Source organism: Erinaceus europaeus, chromosome 5, assembly GCF_950295315.1.
Source record: "Erinaceus europaeus chromosome 5, mEriEur2.1, whole genome shotgun sequence".
NCBI lineage: Eukaryota > Metazoa > Chordata > Mammalia > Eulipotyphla > Erinaceidae > Erinaceus > Erinaceus europaeus.
In genome coordinates, this window is record NC_080166.1 from 112,867,439 (window position 1) to 112,889,748 (window position 22,310).

The 22,310-nt window shown below is 40.7% G+C and overlaps 1 protein-coding gene across 10 annotated transcripts in view; it reads left to right on the plus strand.

The window, feature by feature from the left end:
* The window catches only part of DCLK1 (doublecortin like kinase 1), a 383,977-nt gene that overhangs the window by 269,678 nt on the left and 91,989 nt on the right, over positions 1-22,310 (plus strand). For 8 of the 10 annotated variants that reach the window (XR_009549996.1, XM_060191633.1, XM_060191634.1 and 5 more), the window contains exon 5: positions 9,747-9,863. Coding sequence is in view for 9 of the 10 variants with exons in the window: in XM_060191633.1 (XP_060047616.1) it covers positions 9,747-9,863 (117 nt within the window). In the remaining variant the exon portion in view is untranslated. Of the gene's footprint in view, positions 1-9,746; positions 9,864-21,684; positions 22,037-22,310 lie in introns of those variants that run through there. The other 2 variants (XM_007520275.3, XM_007520276.3) reach the window with 2 other exon arrangements.

Genomic DNA, 22,310 nt, shown 5'->3' on the forward strand with positions numbered 1-22,310 from the left:
ACTGGATAGAGGTGGGGAAAAGAATGCTAGGTTTCATTCTCATGTGAATTAGCAATAGGAGGGTCAATGGAGGGAACTTTAGTGAGTGAGGTGGAACCTGTAGGGAGGGGAACAGGGCTTTTACTTTCAATGGGTGCTGGGAGGCTTTTATTTTGACTGGGTACTGGGGGATCAAAATCAATAATCACAGAAGGGCATGGGGATGGGGACTTTGTCCTGGACGGCGGACTAGAAAGTTGCCGGAGGACCTTTTCACCCTCTGTAATAAGGTTTTTAATATCAGGGTGGTTATTATAAATTTTTAAGATATCATTAATTAAATTCCAGTAATAAAAGGCAGAAACAGGTACATGTTCAGGACCACAAGACTGATAGTGATCATTAAGACAGTCACCAATTCTCCTCCAACACTTCTCATCTATAGTGCCTTCCTGGGGGAACCAGGGGCAAATATTTCCAATATAATCTAAAAACTTCTTTAATTCTTTCTTTTTAACCCTATTTCTTCGTGTCTTGAGTGACTCCTTGAGTCCTTTAATGAATAAATAGTTTGCTGAATTCATGTCCCATGGTATTGCTTACCTCAGCCGCTGTGACACTCTCCTCCAGATGCGACTCACGGTCGGGTATCTCCGTGGCGATCTCTGCGAGTCTTTGCGTTACCCCCCTCGGGCCGCGGTGACTCAGTGAATTTGGGTAGGCCTACCCTCTCGATCAGCGGAGTTTCTAGGTCCAGAAGGCTTCTTCGCCCCACGTTCCGGGCGCCAGAATGCCCCGACCAGCAGGGCGGTGAACAGGGGCTAGGAACCCAATGAAACCTGAAATGGAGGAACATGAGACACGAAGAATGACAGCAAGTCAAGTTTCTGATCAAGCTGTAAAATTTTATTGAGAACACAGGCATTATAAGGCTTTGGGGAAGGAGAGGGAATGCTGGAGGAGGGGAAGGGGGAGCAAACTTCAAAGCAGAATGTTCCTTGCAACAAATGGCAGGAACCAAACTGTGTGTTGACTCACTTGTGTTGACTCACTTGATTACTGATAAATGGTTTACCTAAGGGGAAATGGCCTGCCCAGGGGGGAATTAACATTTGTCTTGAGGGGTTCCATTGTCTCAAAGCTTATCATCTATAAAGCAGAGAAATGGCTCCTGGCATTCAGGAACAAAATTTTTTTCAATATTTATTTATTCCCTTTTGTTGGCTTTTTTATTGTTATAGTTATTGTTGTTGTTGGATAGGACAGAGGGAAAATGTTGAGAGAAGGGGAAGACAGAGAGGTGAGAGAAAGACTGACACCTGCAGACCTGCTTCACCGCTTGTGAAGCAACCCTCCTGCAGGTGGAGAACTGGGGACTCAAACTGGGATCCTTACACCAGTTCTTGCGCTTTGTGCCACTGCATTTAACCCACTGTGTTACAGCCAGCCTCCCAGGAACAAATTTAAATGCTGTTGATACTGGGCTTGTATGAAGAAAACAAACTCACAACTACATTTCTATTTCAGACTTTCAGAAAGACAGGATTCTTTCTCAGAGGGGCTAAAGGGTATACATGATTGCATCATTTTGAGGCCCTGCTAAGTTAGTAAACAGGGATGCCTATTGCCATATCTGAACCATATTCTCTGAGATGAGTACAGCAATGCATGTTGATCCACTTGGAACAGACAACCAGGAGATCTTCAGCACTGCGAGTTGCATCATAGATACCACATGAAAAGCTGAAATTATCAATTGATGTTGGCCAAATCTACAGTGTACAAACTGCATTGTTTAGGATCCCCGATACTTATTGTTGATGGCTTTGTTAATGCCTCCAAGAAGAATATGAGACTTAATTTAGCTGTATTATTCACTTTAGTCAAGGAGTAGAAGCAACCTAAATGTCCATCAGTAGATGACTGGATAAAGAAGTTATGGGACATTGTTGTTAAAATTCTTCGGACGGCTCTTGCCGGGCGGGTTAGCTTCACGGGCGGGTAACAGAGACGCGGAGACAACGGCTGGGCAGGGAAGCTGTATTTCTTTATTCAGGAACAACGATTCATAAACTAAGACAAACTAATCACCAAACAGAACTCTGCTGTCTCTTTGCGGCGGCACAAGCACTCTCTCTTACTCTGGAACTCAGGAACCCTCCGAACTCTGGGACTCTCGAACTCCGAAACTCTTCCACTGTGGAACTCTCTCTTACTCTGTAACTCTGAAACTCTCAAACTCAGGAACCCTCTGTCGGGGTTCCTTGGGGCGGGGCCAAGCGGGCCCGTGAAATTAACTGGACTGATCCAATTCTCTTGGCTGGCTAGAACAAACCAATGTAAAGCATACGACAGGACATATATACACAATAGAATACTGTTCTGCAATTTAAAAAGAGATGACATGGTATCCTTCTGGACAAAACAGAACTGGAGGTTCTATTATTTGTAGTGAAATAAGGAAGGAGGTGAAAGACAGCTACTTGGTTTCACTTATATGTAGGATATAGAGAATTGATACACATGAACTTGAGGGGAAAAGGAAGGAAGGGAAGAAAGGGTGCAGGAGGGAAGGAAAAAAAGGAAAAAAAAAAGGGAAGGAAAGGAAAGGAGAAAACACCAATTTGCTACTAAGACTTTATAAGAATTAATGGTGATTGTCATTTGGGGTGAAGTGCACAGAACTTTGGTGTGTGGTAGTATATACCCCTGTAACCTTATGGTCTTATAAGCCCTATTAAATCACTAGTAAAATATAAATAAAAGTTATAATCACAAAGACTTTAAATAATGAACTTCTGGAAATGATTAAGAAATCTAGCAGGCAGTGCTTCTAAGCCAGGGGCAATTTGGTCATGGGTAGAGACACACTTGGTCTTCACATCTAGGAAGGTGCTACTTATATCTGTTGGGTTAAGATGAGGAATACTATCAGCTGTTGCTGCTGCCATGTTGGCATGTGGGAAAAAGAAACACACCACAACACACACACACCCCTCAGGAAATGAATAATTGGTAAATCAAGGCTCAAGACCACTTCTTTTGCCTGGTTTCTGGAGACTTCTGCCTTTTTTCCTCTTCTTCCAGGATCTAGCCTGGAGGCTGCAGGAGGAAGTAACTAGCTTCTATGGTTGACAACAACCAGAGGTGACAAAATAAGATAATTGGCAACTTATGTGTGGGACCTAGGTTCAAGCCCAGCCCTCAACACATCAAAGAAAGCTTTGGTACTGCTCTCTCTCTCTCTCTCTCTCTCTCTCTCTCTCTCTCTATCAATCTATCTCAGCCTCTGTCTCTACCTAGGAAAATCAAAACAAAAATAACTTGCAACCTTCTGGAGCAAAGCCACCCCCCCACCAAACTTATACCTCCCCCATATAACTCAAAAGTTCTGTGTATGGATTGTTAACTTTTGTTGCTGTGTTTTGTTGTTTTCATTTTTACTGGGGAAATATTTTTATAAGAGACAGTTGTTGTCTCAGGAGTACAATATCCCATCTTCTCAAAAGAAATTCTAGCACATCCTGCCTAGCACCAAAGTGTCATTTCCCTCCACCTGCAGGGCCCATGATTGTTAGGAGAAAGGGAAGTACTTGGAGAAGAGGCTCACTCATGCTGTCAAAACATTAGACCTCAGTGTGACTCCCAAGAAGTCAGTGCAGAAAACTCCAGTTCCATAAAGCCTTCTGCAGATGTTATGTAAAGGGCGCACTCAGCTGGTGACTTCCCCCAGAGTTGGCCTGAGCTCCTTCCTGGGCACGGTCATGTGTGTACCATCTGCAGTGCTCAGCCGGTTGGTCTCAAAGTGGTGCTGAGCCAGTCTGGATGCTGGGCTGAGACACATGTGGCTGTATTTTTAGAAGGTACTTGAAAAAAAAAGTAACAGTCAGTTCAGTTTCTGGGACTTCGCTTTCCAGCTAAGTCTGTGCTTCCAGCTCAATCTGCTACATTTTTTTTTAAAGCTGTGTTTTAGAGTATTTAGATAACTGCTTTTGTTCCAGACATGCTGCAAATAGAGCTCGGGGAAGTAACACTGGCTCTACACCCTACCTACAGCCAGAAGGGAAAGTTTCACTGTAGTGCTGGGACTGACTCCAACTCCTCGTGCCCCTAAAATAAGAAAATAAGTCTTTATCCTTATTGGAACCGGCAACTGGGGAATGCAGACTGACCCTCTCCAGCATTTGGATATATATTTATATATTTGCCACAGCACTGCCATGAGGAATGCAAAGCACCATGTTCCTACAGAAAGTAAACTTGCGTTGACAATCATAAGGAGAATGCTCAAGCTGGAGATTGATCCAGAGAGAGAGAGCTTCTTCAAAATCCATGAGACAGAAGTTAGTGAATGCTCCAGTGGACTTCAGGTGTTTAAGAGGCAGCTGAACAACCATTTGTGGAGATAGACAGAAAGGCTAGCCATGAACTGAGGGGAGAGAGGACTTGGAACCATTGATCACCTTGAAGGTAATGTCATGTAAGCCTGTTAAGAGCAGTGTGTTAGGGGGTAGGAGAGTCAGAATTGCTAAGTGCTTTTTTTTGATCACTGCGCTTGTGCCAATTTTTTTTTTTTAAATATCTGGAACTGAATGTGCTTCCTGACTCTCTTTTGCATATAGCCACAGAGATGAAGACCGTTCCATTTGGAGGCATTGTGCCTTTGCCAAATTGAGAGAAAGCTTTATAGTCAAGATGGAGAAAAACACAGAGCCTGCTGCTTATGCTGGATCCTTCTAGATTAACTTGTCCATCTCAACAGTACAAGGGCCAAGAAAATAGTTTACCTGGAAGGAAAACTGCTTTGCCATGCACAGCCCCCAGTTTTGAACCTAGCCTCACTGCACTGGGGGAAGCTTCTATGCCATGATGTCATACCCTCTTCCTTTGTCAATGTCTCTCTGTGTCTAGAAAAGTTGACCTGGAGCCATGAAGTTCTAGTGACAACAACAAATCAGTAGTTCAGAACAACTGAATTCAACAGAGAGGCGGGTTGAGAGCCCTTTGTCTGAGTGGGACTTATTCTGGCTAGTTTTTCAAAGACAAGAGTGAAATTAGAAGAGTGGAAAAAAAAAAAATCCCTTGCTGATGAGTCTCCCCTAGCTAGTATGCACTGTGCTGGTACTAGGAATCACCACTTTTGGTGGCCTTTTTTTTCTCTTTTTATTTGATAAGATAGAAATTGAGGTGAAGAGGAATATATGTGGAGAGAGAGAAAGATAGACACCTAAAGACCTGCTTCGCCACTTGTGAAGCGTCCCCCTGATGGTTGAGAGTGGGGGCTTGAAGCCAGATCCTTATTCATATCCTTGCTTGTAGCAAGTACTATGAGCACTTAACAACCAAGTACAACCTCCGCCTGACCCCCTTTTATTTTTATTTATGTATTTATTTGCCAACAGGAGTATTACTAGGGCTTAGTGCTTACATGACCATGACAAATCCACTGCTCCCAGTGGCCATTTTTCTTTTACTTTTCTTTTTTATTTGGTAGGACAGACAGAAATTGAGAGGGTAGGCAGAGATAAAGAGGAGAAGAGAAAGAGAGACACCTGCAGACCTGCTTCCCCTCTTGTGAAGCTTACTCCCTGCAGGTGGGGAGTGAGGTCTCAAGCTCAAGTCCTCCAACATTATAATGTGACCAAGTGTATCACTGCTCAGCTCCTTTAAATAACTTGTATTTACTTATGTATTTATTGGATAAAGACAGAGAAGGAAGGAGAAGATAGAGAGGGAGAGAGAAAGAGAGACACCTGTAGCACTGCTTCCTCTCTTATAAAACTTTCCCCCTGCAAGTCGGCTCTGGGGATTTAAATGTGGGGTCTTTGTGCAACATATTATGTCTGTTCAACTGGTTGTGCTACCACTCAGACCCATGAATTGGGTATTTAGAAACTGAGAGTTGTCTAGACACTTGGAGATTTCACCTTTGCCTTGCTCAGCGCTCTCCAAAGGTACACGGGGCTCCTTTGAATGCATACAGAACCTTATTGTGTGAGCTCAGGTGAGCTTTGGCTGCCTGAAGTGGAGTTCTCTAACTGTTTCTATTCTTCAATACCTTCCACAACACATCAGCCTACCTACCAACTGTTTGTGAGTGGGGGGAGAGACTCTGCATAAGTGGAGGTTTTTCTGCTACTGGGAACATGGCCAGAGACTATGTTCCTTCCCCTGTCTCTTGTGTGTGTGTGTGTGTGTGTGTGTAAACCTGTGCATAACACAATGCCCTTCTTCTAAAGTTGGGATCCCGGGAAAGCATTTTTTAAGGGTTAAAGGACTTCTCTAAAGCCAATGTGAGTATAGACTGAAGACTCATTCCCCACCCCTCACAGAACTATAAATAGAGCATGTGAAGGTGAGTTTTCATATATCCTAACTTGTTTGCTGTTTAAAGTTCAGCCGACAGAAAACCAATTCGTATATTTTATCTGGTTTTCTATTCTCTGGGTAGGCTTCAGTGCTTAGTAGGAAGAGGAGTTACTATCCTGAAACTTCCTTCAACTCATTATCCTACAGTCCTTCAGTACCATCTTCCTTAAGGAGGCTCTGTGTTGTTCAAGTGGGGATGGAAACTCAGACCTTTGGTGACAGAAGTGGTGAAAAAAAAGAAATATTCCATTGTGTACATATAGCATGACTTTCTTAGCCACTCCTGTTGTTGGGCACCTGGGTTATTACCTAGGTTTTGGCTGTTACAAATTGTGCTGCTATGAATATAGATGTAGACAGATATTTTTGGATGGCCGTGTTTTATTTCTTAGGATATAAACATGCATTTAGTAAATTTTAAAAATATTTTGTTTACTTATTAAATAGAGATAGAAATCGAGAGGAGGGGAAATAAAGATAGAGAGAGAGAGAGAGAGAGAGAGAGAGAGAGAGAGAGAGAGAGAGAAACCTGCAGCACTGCTCCACTGCCTAAGAAGCAGGTGGGAGTCAGAGCTTAAACATGGTTCCTTGAGATGGAAGATGTAGATGGAGACAGAAAGACACCTGTAGCACTGCTTCACCACTTGTGATGCTTTTCCCCTGAAGGTGGGGACTGGGGGCTTGAACACAGGTCCTTGTGTGTGATAATGTGTGCACTTAACCAGGTATGCCACCACCTGACCCCATCTAGTTCTAATTGTAGAAATGCATGCCAATGGGGAAAGTGTCATCATCCGGACACAAGTCTCAGACTTTAAAGTTCTTCTCAGGTTCCTGTCAGTTGAACTAACAATGCAAACACAAGCAAACATAAGTCAATTTAGGATTCCTCAGAGAGTCTAAGTAGTTAATTTGTGTCTTGCCTGGAGAATGAAGCAACAGCCTTGCTCAATCTTTCTAGACTTTCTTGCTGACCCCTCTCAGTCACTTTTCACATGTGCAAATTTTTAACTGTATTTGATTTGTACAGGATTTATAGACTTAACTACATGATACATATTTCCCATATATAGTCAGGTGAATCTATAGTTGCAGAAATCACAGATACAGAAATCTAACTACACTTTTCACTATGTCAGGGTGAGATAGCTAGACTACTCACTGGAATAGGGGCTGGAGAGTCAGGCTAAGCAATGGATAAATTCAACAGGCAAGTAATATACTGAGAGTGAAGTTCAAGAAAAGCAAAAGAAGCTATAGAAGGTGGCATGAAGCCCTCAAATTCTTTTCAGTATTTTGAAAAATGCGTGAAACACCCATATCTGCCCTGATAAAACTGACCTGCCTAAAATACCTAGTTTCTTTTGGCATCTGGAAAAATGTCAACTTATGGGGACAAGATCAGTTGTATTATGATGAACCAGAGTTCTGGTTGGTAGCTGGAACTATAACCAGCAATTTTGGCACACGTGGCAAACAACATACCACAAAACCTGAAGTCAAGTTTTTTATTCGTGTTGCGGTTCACAGATGGGTGCTATTACCAATGTGCCATCTGGTAGCTTTCTATTTTAACTATTCGTGTCTGTTAACTAGATACTAAGCTTTTTAAGTCATGGATTTAAATTTACACGACCTCAAAATGTTTGTGACCTGAGACCAAAAGTCCTGGTCATCTACCCTTATCCTAATCCTGATTATAATTTACATTTAGAAAAGATATTATTGCTTAAAGCAATCTGTTTTGTAAACCTGGATTTTTTCAACTTCTATGAGTGGGATCATTTCACATTCATCCTTCTCGTTCTTGCTTATCTCACTTAACATGATTCCTTCAAGCTCCATCCAAGATGAGGTGCAGAAGGTGAATTCACCATTTCTAATAGCTGAGTAATATGCCATTGTGTATATGTACCACAACTTTTCCAGCCATTCATCTGTTGTTGGACATCTGGATTGTTTCTAGGTTTTAGCTATTACAAAGTGTTCTGCTATGAACATAGGTATACACAGATATTTTTTGGATGGGTTTGTTTGGTTCCTTAGGATATATCTCCAGGAGGGTCATAGCGTAGATCCATTTTTAGCCTTCTGTGAGTTCTCCACAGAAGTTGGACCAATTTACATTCCCACCAGCAGTTCAGGAGAGTTCCTTTGCCCACACAACCTCTCTAGCATTTTTTGTTATTTTTTCTGATGTTTTACACTCTCACAAGAGTGAAATGGTATCTAATTGTCTTTATTTGCATTTCTCTGACAATCAGTATCTTGGAGTACTTTTTTAATGTGTTTGTTAGCCTTTGGATCTCTTCATTGGTGAATATTCTGTTCATATACTCTCCCTATTTTTGGATAAGGTTGTTTTTGTTGTTGTTATTATTGTCAAGTTTGGTGAGCTCTTTATTTGTGCTGGTTATTAGCCTCTAGTCTGATGTATGGTATTTAAAGATTTTCTCCCATTCTATAAGGGTTCTCTAGATTTGGATGATGATTTCTTTTGCTGTGCAGAAGTTTTTTAACCTGATGTAGTCTGATGTGTATTAGTAAAAAAAGTATTCACTATTTTTCTACCCATATATTTTCCTACAGCAAGCACAAAATTGTTTTTAATTGTTAATAGTGGTTTCTGAAGAACAAACTGTGTGAATTTATACAGCATAATTGGTCAGTGCAGCCAACTGAGAGAGAAATTAAAAAAGAAAGAGCCCTTTGCTATTTAAGAGGTTCTATGTTGTGCTTAGTGGATACTAAGATCAAGAACTTCATCTATTGGAACTGAAGTTGTTTCTCATCCTCAGGCCAAAGGCCATGCTATAGATACCAGGCTAATATGGTGTCCTTGTCATAGGGTAAGGTCATGTCTATGCTGAGTTTTACCTCTTCTGAATAGATGCTGTCATTCCCCCTACCTTGTAAAGACCCAACACGAACACAGGAAAGGATTCCACTAATAAACTGGGCCTGGTGGGTAGATTTCTGATGGGTATATCTTCCATCTCCACACACCTCAGTTTATAAGGTTAACTTTTGTCTAACATTTTTCTAGTGCAGGCCTAAAGGACAATTTATTCTCAAAGATATGTACACACACAAATATCTTAATTAAAGACAACCCCAACAATAATACTTCTTTGCCAGGCTATTAGTCCCAGTCTTTCTAAAATATTGTTGTACAGCAGGAAAGTTACAAGGCCTGTAGTAGTCTTTACTTTGATGTCTGTGAGGCCTGCTGTGCTCTTTCTCCTTGTTTTCTTACTTCCATTGTTATAGATGAGCACTAGGCCAGCAAGGGGTAGGTGTGACTCAGGGGGAAGTGTATTTCATTATCTTGGCTTGTGATTTTTGAGTGGCTAGTACTGTTAAATTATAATGATGTATACTTGTGGTTCTTTCCCCAGAGTGTCGAGTGGTGAAGTCTACTTCTTACACCAAAATTGCATCATCATCCCGCAGGAGCACCACCAAGAGCCCAGGGACTTCCAGACGCAGCAAATCCCCTGCATCTACTAGCTCAGGTAAAGCAACGAAGGAGACTTTGAAGAAACTGCCTTCTTTCTTACATATGCTTCTTACATAAAGCCCAGAGCATGACATTTTAAGATTCCAGTTTTATAATTTTAGAAAGTGTTAGAGAGGTAGAACAGATTTGCCACAGTCTAGCATATTGGATATAAAAATAAATAATAATAATGATGATAAATAAAAAATAGTGACTTTGGGAAAACTTATTTAGTGAAAACTCAGGAAACTTAGACTTGCCCACACACACACACAAAAGTATGCTATTAATTCACTACTACCACAAAAGCTGATTTTTCAGACTAAGGATTCCCCAACTACAGAAATCTCTATTAAAAATATTTGTTTATTTTAATTGGGAATAACTTGTAACGTGTTTATGGTCTGTATTTGCTGAACCTTTGCTAGCAGACTTTTCCAAAAGATACTTAGAAATGAGAAAATGTTTTAGAATACTATTGTTGTCACAGGGATGCCATTTCACATCTTCCCCAAATATATGTCAGTACAACTCACCAACCATCAAATTGTTATTTCCTTCCCTCACAGGGTATTAGACCCTACCCCCTCTCCCCTCTCCCTCCTTTGAGGTTTTGTGTTTGCTGAAATAGATCCTGGTTTGGTAAAATTTACCCTGTATGTTTTTTTGGTTAGTTTCTGAAATTCCCCCTTATTAATGTGATCTGATATTTGTCCTCCTGGCTGACTTCACTTAGTGTGATCCCTTCTAATTCTATCAGTGGTATAGCACAAGATCTCCTATTTTCCTATAGCTGATTAGTATTTTCATGTGTACATGTACCACAACTTCATCATCCACTCATCCATCACTGGATATATGGGTTGTTTCTAAATCTTGGCTATTACAAAATCAACCTTGTCCATGCTTTCTGACAATCATAAGGACTGGAATATGAATAATCTCAAAACCCTTAGCCACTGTCCTAAGACCATTTACCACCATACATCTAATTTTTTAATGATAAGAAATCTCTTCTCCCCACCCCTTCCAAAACATTACCTTAAAGTTTGAAATAATTTCTACATTCATTTTTAAATCTTTACTTCCAGAACTCATCTTCCTACATGACACAAAGATTGGAGCACCACAACTCTACAGTTGATTTGCTGTTTTCACCAAATATCATATATAGTTCATGCTGATATTGCTATCTTATATTTAAATGAACTCATAGCTTACTACATTGGTTTGATTTGGTTTTTGGTCATCACTGGAGGTCAACTCCAATCTGACATTTTGGGCCACTCCAGACTGACTGTTTTCAAATAGGCAGGAACAGAAATAGAAAGAGGGGTTGGGGGGAATATCATGATACTGAAACTTCCTTCAGTGCAGTGGGGCCCCAGCTTGAACCTAGATGATGCCCATGACAAAGCAAGCTCACTGACAAAGCAAGCACACTACCCAAGTAAGCTATCTCGCTAGTCCCTACATAGACTTATATTTCTTTCAGTTATTCAGATACTCCCCCCTTCCTCCAGAGCACTGCTGAGCTCTGGTTTATGGTGGTGCAGAGGAATGAACCTGGGACTTTGGAGCCTCAAACATAAGAGTCTCTGTATAACCATCATGCTTTCTACCCTTTCCCCTATTTCTTATAAAACCTCCCAGTGATCTCTCAGTAACAACCAAGGCAAGATATTGATATTTGTTTTTACAATAACCTAATCTATTTCTAGAACTTAGGAAGCAGAGGGAGTCTGGGAGGACTGTTGGCTAGATTCAGAATCAGTACCAGGACACAGCAGACTGACAATCATTGATACCTCATTCTTCCTCTCTGCTTCTTAAATTTTTGATCACCAGAAAATAACTGACAAAGTACCTGCCTTTAGATTGCAGTTTACAGTTGTTATGATAATTTGCACCAGAAGCCTAAGTGTGAGTCTTTGTCACCAGCCACACAGGAGGAGAATGACTCACCCCAACTTAACGATGTAGGTCTGTGGAAGACAGATACTTTTGTTTGTAAGTCAGATGTTAGAGCAAGAACAAGAATCCTCTATAACTCTTCATTGTCCCCTAGCCATCCTGTTCCTTGGGACTAATAGAAGTCAGTGGGGATTTATTTATATAGTGTTCATTTACACATCCAGAAATATCAGGTGTAGGCCTGCTGGTTTTAGGTTTTTGGTTAGTGCAGATGCCATGGAAATAAAGTAAACAGCCTTACTCCCAAGAAGCATACAGGTCAAACCTCTAAAAAATTTACAGATAGCATAAGTTCATATAGTAGTTGAATTACTGTTGGCCTCATTATCAGAAAGGGTCCACAAAAAGGGGTGTGGGGGCAATTAGAAAAGGGAAGATGAAAGTCTTAATAACATACCAGAGGAATAATTAGCCCTCTGATGCATATGAAGACATTGAATATGGTCTCATGAAGAAGTGAGGAAAACAATTTTTATTGTTTCAGTCATATGTATATGCAATGCCAGGGATGGAACCTGTAACCTCGTGCATACAAGTTCAGTGCTCCACAGCTGAGCTGTCAACCCGGTCTAAAACATGCAGTTTAAACAGATACCTTTTGTCCACGTAAGAAATTTATAGTGAAATGTATTCTCCAACATAGAGTATGATATGCTCTAATTCTATAAGAATGAGTAAAATTTATTTTGCTTCATAATAATTTTAAAGTATTAAAAAGTCACACTTTGAATTATACCCGTTATCTCATAGTTTTAAAAATCACTAATAAGAAATGGAGCAGAAAGCATATTCAAAGAAATAATAGTGGAAATTTTTAGAGAACTCTTAAATCCTAAATTCAAATAGGCCTACACCAAGACACATTATTGTGAAATCATCAAAAATCAAGGACGGGTGGCTGGGTGGTGGCATACCTACTTGAGCGCACACATTACAATGGGCAAGGACCCAGGTTGGAGTCCCTGGTCCCCACCTGCAGGGGCAAAGCTTCACAAGTGGTGAAGCAGGGCTGCAGGTGTCTCTCTGTCTCTTACCCTCTCTATCCCTCCCTTCCCTCTCGATTTCTGACTGTCTCTATCCAATAAATAAAGATAATAAAAACAATCAAGGACAAAGAAAAAAATTTATAAGCTGCCAAGAAAAAAGTGACTATTATAAGCAGTGTAGACAGACTTGTATCAGACTTCTGTAGGAACCATGGAAGCCAGGAGAGAGTGGAAAAGAATAGTCACGGTTTTAAAAGACAGTAACTACCAGCCACACATACTTTACCCTGCAAGAATGCTATTCAAATATGAAGGAACAATCAAAACAGTCCCAGGCATACAAAAACCAAAAGAGTGGACCATTATCAGACTTGCTTTGCAACAGTTACTGAAAGGAATATTGCAGAGAAAGGAACAAGGAGCACTTAACTTTCAACAAAATGATACACAATAAAACAGACCCAGAAACACAAGTCATAGAAATATGAGACAGCTTAAAATATGAAAGGGGAGGAAGAAATGTATAAAGGTTGTCCAAGCAAAAAAAAATGGTGAGACAAAGTTTAAGACTCTTTTTGAGGTATTTATATATAAATTATATGTGTAACACTCTTAAATATAACACATAGAGTCCTCTATGTCTTGTTAGATGATGCCGTTTTATCTTTAGTACTTTTAAATTTAGATTACATCTTTTTCTGCTTGTTTTTCTCATCCTTATCATATATATTGATAATATCTTTTTCTTTTATTGCCACTAGGGTTACTGCTGGGTCTTGGTGCCTGTATAATGAATCTAAGGCTTCCAGCAGCCCCTTTTCCTTTTTTTGTTTTTGTTTTTTTTTTTTTAATTTTTATTTATTTATTTATTTATTCCCTTTTGTTGCCCTTTTTGTTTTATTGTTGTAGTTATTATTGTTGTTGATATTGATGTCATTGTTGTTGGATAGGACAGAGAGAAATGGAGAGAGGAAGGGAACACAGAGATGGGGAGAGAAAGATAAGACACCTGCAGACCTGCTTCACTGCTTGTGAAGCGACTCCCCTGCAGGTGGGGAGCCGGGGGCTCGAACCAGGATCTTCACGCCGGTCCTTGCACTTTGCGCCACATGCGCTTAACCCGCTGCGCTACCACCTGACTCCCTCCATTTTTTTTAATTCCCTTTATTTGATAGGACAGAGAGAAATTGACAGGAGAAGGAGTGATAAGGGGAGACAGCTACAGACTTGCTTCACTACTTATGAAGCTGCCCTCTCTGCAGCAGAGCTGAGGCCTGAACCTGTGTCCTTGCTCATGGTTATGTGTGCACTCTACTGAGTGTGCCACCAACCAGCCCCCCATATATAATATTTACTAATTTGATTTTTGTGCTCAGGACTCTGGTTGCTATCATTTATATGTTACCAAATGACCTTGTTTCTTTAAACGACAAATAAGGATGGTTTTGCCACTATGTGCAATATAATAACTAAAATACCTGAACCTGTTTTGGAAAAATGTCAAAAGAAAGACAGAAATAAGGAAAGAAAGTCATGCTTCTCATCTTGAATTTTCATTGTCATGCTTAAAACCTATGAATTAAAAAAAAAATGTAGGCCCTTTTTGGATGCTTTTGGAGAACTTTTTTTTATAAAAATCATTGTTGCTTGGTATGTTTCAGAATTTTGATGTTTGCTTAGATGGATGGCCAACATTTTCTCATATAATGACTCTTCAGAATCAGAAGCCAAACATAGCTGAGGCCTCAGTGATTGAAGTCTACTTATGCTATTCAATTGTCACTTATATATTTTTTAACAATTACATAAAGATACTTTATGCAATATATGCAGATAAGTCAAGAGCCAGAGCTGGGAAAGCAAAGGGAATTTTAATCAGCTTACTAATCCAATTTGTCTGGTTTTTTTTTTTTTTTTTTTTTTTTTTCTGTGAAGCATCTTCAAAGGCAGATTGGTCACTAATATCTTTGTGCTTGGTCTTTTCCTTCAGTGTCTTATATATCCTGTGGGAGATCTTTTCTACTCTTGAGCCCCAAGAGAGTTATTGAAAACAAAGAGGTATACAGAAAGAGAAATAGAGGAGTGATGGAGAGAGATGGGAGAGCACTGCTCAGCTCTGGATCATGTAATGGAAATCAAACCTGGGCCATCAGAACTTCATAAAAGTCTTTTGTATAATCATTATGCTAGGGAAAAAAGCCCTTCTGTGATCTTTTAAGACCCCATAGGGTCATCATGAGGTTGCTCCAGACTTACTCTGAGGCTTCCTTTGAAAGGAGGTTGTCTTCCAGTACTGGGTAGGGTGAGTGGGGAAAAGCACACACCAGGGTATCAGTGAGGCTGCAAAGCCCTTCAGACTCAAGGCCTCCTTTTCCTCCTCCCTGTTGCCCTGCCTTGCTTGGTCCCTTTCTGGTAACCACCTCCTGTTATAGAATCCCAACTGACACAGAGTCATTTTCTGACCTTGGTTTATAAGATTATAAGTGTTTAAGAAGTAGAATTTCACATATCTTCAAAATATGTTGTCAATCCACTCCCACCATCAAAGTACACATATTTCTCCACCAAAGCCCCTTAGGCCTCCTTCAACCTTGCAGTCTGTTCTCTACCCTCACCCCCGTCCCTTTTGTAGCCTTAGTTCTCCAATTGCAGTCCAAAGGTCTGTCTTTGACTTTCCCTGTTTTGCTTGCTATGTTTCGTACCATATAGAAATGAGATCTTTCAGGATTTTCCTTTTATATGGATCTCTTAGTACTTCTTGCAGGACAAATTAAGTGACAGTCAATTCCTTTAGCTGTTTGTCCAGAAAGCTCTTTATCTCTTCTTTACACCTAAGTGATGACCCAGCTGGATATTTGTTGTTGGAGATCTTTGCCATTCAGAGCTTCAATATAGTGTGTGTGTGTGTGTGTGTGTGTGTGTGTGTGTGTGTGTGTGTGTTTTCCTTTAAGGAGTGGGCTTGGGGATTATAGTATTACTCACCTGGGAGGAGGTCTTCTTTGCATGTGACCCAGGTTTGAGCTTGGTCATCACTGCATTGGGAAAAGCTTTGCTGCTGTAGAGTCTTTCCTTATCTCTTATCTCTTATCTATCTATCTATCTCTTATCTCTCTATCTCTCTCTCTGAGCAATGAAACTAGAGCACTAAAACCCTGACTATGAAAAGAAAGGACTGGGGTGTGAGGATGTAAGTATATCTTGCTCTCTGATCACAGTATTGGAGTCCTATGGACCTTGTAGATCTCTCCTGATGGAAGATTTTTTTTCTGCCACATGGAGAGATTTTTCTCCTCTATGTCCCACTGCCTGGATATTGACCCTTTTGTCCCCTTCTGGGGAAAGACCCTTTGTAGGGATGTTTTCACGTGTATTGTGACTTTGCTTTTGATCTTGTTTCTTTTTGATAATGTGGCAAGCAAAGGGCAGGTGAAAATGATTCTAGAGATCACACAGCCTCCTCCATGGTTAGAGTGAAAGAAAGTCTACAGCAAGCCAGTAGCTCTCCCTGGAAATATGCCTAATACAACACTCCCTAAAAACACAGACAGATGGCTATCTGGGAGGTAGCACAGTAGATAAGCTTTGGATTCTCAAGCTTGAGGTCCTGAGTTCAATCCCTAGTATCATATTTGCCAGAGTTATGTTCTGGTTCTCTCCCCTAAAAAATAAATTTTGGGGAGTTGGGCATAGCGAGTGGGTTAAGCACAGGTGGTACAAAGTACAAGGACCAGTGTCAGGATCTCGGTTCGAGCCCCCAGCTCCCTACCTGCAGGGGAGTCACTTCACAGGTGGTGAAGCAGGTCTGCAGGTGTCTGTCTTTCTCTCCCCATGTCTGTCTTCCCCTCCTCTCTCCATTTCTCTCTGTCCTATCCAATAACGACAACAACATTAACTACAACAAGGGCAACAAAAGGGAATAAATAAACAAACAAATAATAAATAAATAATTTTTTCTATAAAAGATAAACAGACAGATTTATGAAAGCTCATATCCTCCTCAGGTCACTATAAGCGCAGTGCCATAAACGAGTCATCTTCAATGTAAAATAGAAGAGAACATGTGGATTTTTGTGTTCCAGAAATCACCTACCTTCAAATTAGATAGTCTCACTTGGAGACTTCAGGGCCAGTCTAAGACATTTTTTTTAAGTTCTTATTTATAAAATGGAACAATTCCCACCACCAGAACTCTATATCCCATTCCTCCCCTGATAGCTTTCCTATTCTTTATCCCTCTGGAAGCATGGGCCCAGAGTCATTATGGGGTGAAGAAGGTGGAAGGTCTGGCTTCTGTTATTGCTTCCCCGCTGAACATGGGTGTTGACAAGTCGATCCATACTCCCAGCCTGTCTCTCTTTCCCTAGTGGGCAGGGATCTGGGGAGGTAGGGCTTCAGGCCACATTGGTGGGGTCATCTGCCCTGAGAAGTCAGGTTGGCATAATGGTAGCATCTGGAACCCGGTGGCTGAAAAAGAGTTAAGATAGAAAGCAGAGCAAATTGTTGACTAATAATAAACCTAAAGGCAAGAATATTATGGATGGAGATTTGGGGTCTCCATTTTGGAAAAAGCTACTAGGTCCATTTTAGGGATATTCCAAGGGGCCTATGGCCCAACTAGTTTTTACCTGCACCTGACATCCAGTATGCAGGTGGCCTAAGCTATTGTCTGGGGGGATGGTATCACAGTTGGAAAAAGGACAAAAAAGCTGGATCAGGGAAGAGAGTAGCCCCCAAATATGGGAAAAGTATATGAATATTGTTATATATTCAAGCCTCATCACCTTGACCTGGCATGTAGGTCTGAGCTCACATTCTGAAGTCATGACTAGACTGTCATTCCAGGCTGTGCCAATTTCAGGACCCATCATCCTCGGGTGATAGGCAGAGTGTGCTAGGATAAAATTTTGAAACTTCTCAATCAGGAGGTAGCAAGTAGAGCAAAGAATACAAGATTTAAGGAAAATCCAGACATAATGAGTAATGGAAACAAAAACTGCATATAGGACAGCAGTTCTGAAGAATGCTTTAGTATTTCAGGGTTTATTGACTTCAGACTCAATTAATTACTAGATTTCATGGTCATTAAAAATCAGATTAAGGTAAGATCTCCCCATTCAAGACAAAGAATTGGTCAATAAAGACCTCTGCAAAGTAGCACCATTTGCTAGTTGGCTTTTAATAAATTCTATTAAATTAGTGAAAAACTTCATTGGCACTCAGAGACTTCTGCTATTACAAGATTAAAAGGCAAACGCTAGAAGAAGAAGACAGGATTAAAAAAACATCCTGAACTCAATCTCAATATCTGTGTCACACTTACTTATAAAGTGTAGTGCTTTACCACAGCACTGATTCACTGACTCAACCAGTAAATGTGTGTTGTTTTCTGGATGTCAAGAATCATTCAAAGAAGTTGTTCATGCTTTTTATGTGACAAGATAAAGAGGCTGAACAGAACTCTGACCCTAAGAATACAGGCTGTTTCCAACTTTCAGCAGCTTGTGTTCCAGAAAATTGATTGTAAATGACTTGCTTGCCACTTGGGTGTTATTTCCCCAGAGAGGGGGAACACAAATAGAAGCCCTGAACCTAGCACCACAAAGATAGAAACCTAATTGTCCCAAACCCTGTAGACAGTAGACAGGAATATGTGCTGAGAAGCCAGGGCAGGCTAGTAACATGAATTGTGTGCTCTTCTTTGAGTAAGATTTAAATGATTTCTGGTGCCAGCTCTATCACATTTCTTCTTCTGAATGTCCTTTTCCTCATCTGACACAGCAACCTTACACCAACTAGCCTACAATGTGATGACTATTTTTTCTTTTCCTTTTGTTGCTAGGAACTCTGGCCAGGGCCTGGGAGGGGAGGGGGAACAATGCCAGAGTTCTCCCAAGAGGAGGGTCCAGTCACAGCACCATCTTGGAAAGAATTACAGGTGACCTCGAAGTCATAAAGTGATTCCTTGATCAAGTGTGCAAACTATAATTTTTTTTTTTATTATAAAGATGTGAGGTAGAAGTCATGCAGAAGTAATTTTAAGGTACAAATGTATCTTGTGGGGACAAAGTCCATGAGGACCACAAAGGATGTGACCTGCTCATAAGTTTTTCTGTTTCTTAAATCCTAGATTCTTGACTCATCACACCTGGGGTCAGCTTCCCATTAGTCAGTTAACACTGTCTGTCTTTCCTAAGGGGTTCCTGTTTCTCAGGTGTAGTGATCTTTCTAGAACTCATCCCATAGTGAAAAAGGTGCTTCCTTTGTGCACTGGAAAAATTCACCCCACTAGTTCCCCAGTGCTACCTTTAACTTCTTCCCCACTGGTATGGGGAAACATGTGATAACACAAAAGAAAGTGACCATGTCCTGGCTAATAGAGGTTCCAGGCCTCCAGTCCCTCAGAACTGTCCCTAACAGTTTTTCTTATTTTGGAGGTTGTGGAGGCAGGTTAGATATATCAAGGTATGATATGATGCAGAACTATTGTTGCATAAGATACTTCAGTCCAACACATCCAAATTTCTTTTCCTTTTCCAAACTACTTCCCTTCTAGCCTAATTCTTCTCAATGAATCAGTTACCATGTCCTATAGTTTTTTTATGCACTCTCCTTTTTTAATTGCCACTGTTGCTTTGAGCTGGAATAATTTCATAACTTCTGGTACACCTTTTTCTTTTTCTTTCAATGTCATATAGAAAGAGAGAGGGGAAGAAAGAAGGGGAGATACCACAGCACTGCTCTGCCTTTCCTAGAGTTCCTCCTGTGTGATAGAAGGGACTTTAGCTGGACCCTTATGGATAGTAAAATGTGCTTTCTGTCATCTGTCTCTAACTACTTCTTTGCCTCAAGTTTTGCCTCTTAAAGCTGTGGAAGGATTCCGTTTATATCCACTGTCCCTGACCATAAGACATCCACTTCTCTGGCCATAAGACCCTTAAATGTGCTCCACTCAGTCCTACCTAGATCTTCTCCTCAGGGACATCCTGCATTGTTGTCTCTCTTTTTGACAGGGAATGGGCTCTTGAGATAAAAATCAAAGTCCTTAGCAAGAATTTCAAAACCCTGTAGTATACTATCTCTACCACTTCCTTCACCTGTTCACTCCACTTACCTGCTAAGCTAACTGAGGTCTTTTCAGGGCATCTCACTTGCACCTTACATTATGTCCAGCTCCAAACCTGGTGGTTCCTTCTTGGAACAATGTTCCTTCATCACACTGTACCCTATTTCCAACTCTGACTCTGCAATTCAATATTATCTCTATAGGGTGTAAGTCAGCTTTGACTCCAGGAATTGTTAGGACTCTCAACAACAATATCTGATACTCCTCACTCAAAATATAGGCTAGAAAGCTGGTGAAGTAAGGAAAGTTGGTGGGAATGTAGACAGGTTCTGGACTGTTTGGGTTAGAGTATGGACTCTGTTCCTTATCCCTAGTCAGGTTGCCCATCATCTTTATGCTTCAGTCTTCTCATCTGTAAAATAACATTGCCTGCCTCATGAATTTATTGTAAGAACTCAATGAGGGGGGCTGAGCCGTGGCACACTGGGTTAAGCTCACATAGTAGGAAGCACAAGGACCTGCACAAGGATCTCGTGTTCGGTACTTGGCTCCCCCCACCTGCTGGAGGGAGTTGCTTCACAAGCAGGTCTGCAGGTGTCTTTCTTTCTCTCCCTCTCTCTATCTTCCCCTTCCCTCTCAATTTCTCTCTGTCCTATCAAATGAAAAGTGAAAATAAATTAATTAATTTAAAAAATTAAAAGGCCACCAGAAGCAGTAGGTTCATAGTGCCAGCACCGAGCCCCAGCGACTGGAGGCAAAAAAAAAAAAAAAAGAATTAAATGAGATGATGCATATACAGATATGTCTACATATATGTGGAGATGTCTTTTGTGACCTATAGAAAAATGTTTTCAATAAACTGAGATGCGTGAATACTTACTAAATGCAAACATTTTGTGGTCTTGTTTTGCTTTTTTGAAGCAAAGTATTCCTAAAACTTTTTCCTGGGAGTCTCCTTTCCCTTTATTTTCCTTTAGTTTGATGAGATTTGAACCCAGCATTCTTAAATTTAAGAGTAATCTCAGAAGTTTAAAAGAATAATAGATATGTGTCTACTTTCCCATTTGCTCATATATATTTTGATCAATTTAACCTCTAAATGTGACCTAAGACTTAAAAAAAAATTTTTTTTTTGTAAGATAAAGTCAGAGGGGCAGATAGAGTGAGAAGGAAGGCAGCATTGAAATCTCCGTCAGTGTGGTGGGAGCCAGACTTGAAGCTGGGTGAGACATGGCAAAGCAGCACGTTATCTAAGTGAGCTGTTTTGCCAACTGTGCCTAAAGATTTAAAGTGGAGTGGAAGTGAACAAAGAAAGTAATTATACTAATAAAGCCTATTTTCTAGTCAACTCAAAGTAGAGAGGTCTTGCCTTATGCCTCTGCCCCAAGATCTCTGTTTGAAAGGTTTGGTGTGAAGAGACTTGAGCTTCAAGCTCATTCTACAAAGACAGGACTATAGAATTCAAGGGAATGAGAGCTTTCACAGTGCTTCCTACCACAATCTGCCAAAAAAGACTAGTTGCTTTTTTTTTCTCTTAGGAGTCTCAAATACATTTCAAAGGCAGAGCTACAAATTAGTGTAGCCTGGGTTACGTGATACTTTTTTTAAAGGTCTTTGGAGAAGTTGACAGAAGTTTCCCACTTTCATGGGCCCTGAGGGTAGTAAAAACCTTATGTGTGGGAAATTAATAAACATTATACCTGGCCACAGAATATTGTGAGAGCATTCTCATTACCTCAGAGTCACCTAGCTTTGGAAAAGTTAATGTCATTTTCATTTTCAGATGAGTCACTGGGTCCTTTGCCCCGAGAGGCACTTCATTGTGATTCAGTGCCAAGTACTGCAAGGGCTCAGCTTCCGGTGTCTGGGTGGGGGCTGCGGTGGCTCAGTGCGTTGGCATGAGGCTTAATTGACACCTTTGATGTAGCCTAAGACAGAGCCCGCACCTCCCACTGCTGCCTGCAAGACGTCAGCCTTACGCAGGAAAGGCATCTGCTGATGAATCCTGCATCTCATTCAGCCAGCTCTGGGAGCAGCCTTAGCCATCCTTAACAAATCCAACGCCTCCAACGTTTCTGTGCGGGTGCTCGGCTTAGTGCTGAGAAGGGAATTCGCCTCTTGCTAGTGTCAGGTCAAACACTGTGTCCATGTTAGAACTCATTGAAGGTAAGTTTTAAAAAATGCATTTGTCGCTATCCCTCGTGTCAAGTGTTTATTCTGCTTCCTCCAGAATGTGTGTTTCATTGTTTATTCTACTTCATTGACTCTGATAGAAAACATGTAATATGTAATTTTTACAGGTAAAATAGGAAGTCATATCTAAGTGTTTTATCAGATGTTTTTTTTTAAGAGTATACTGTTCAGAGAAAATAATTGTTTACTAGAGTTCTGTGGCTTTGATTCAGTTTTATAACAAATTTGTGTGAAAGTCTTGAGAGCT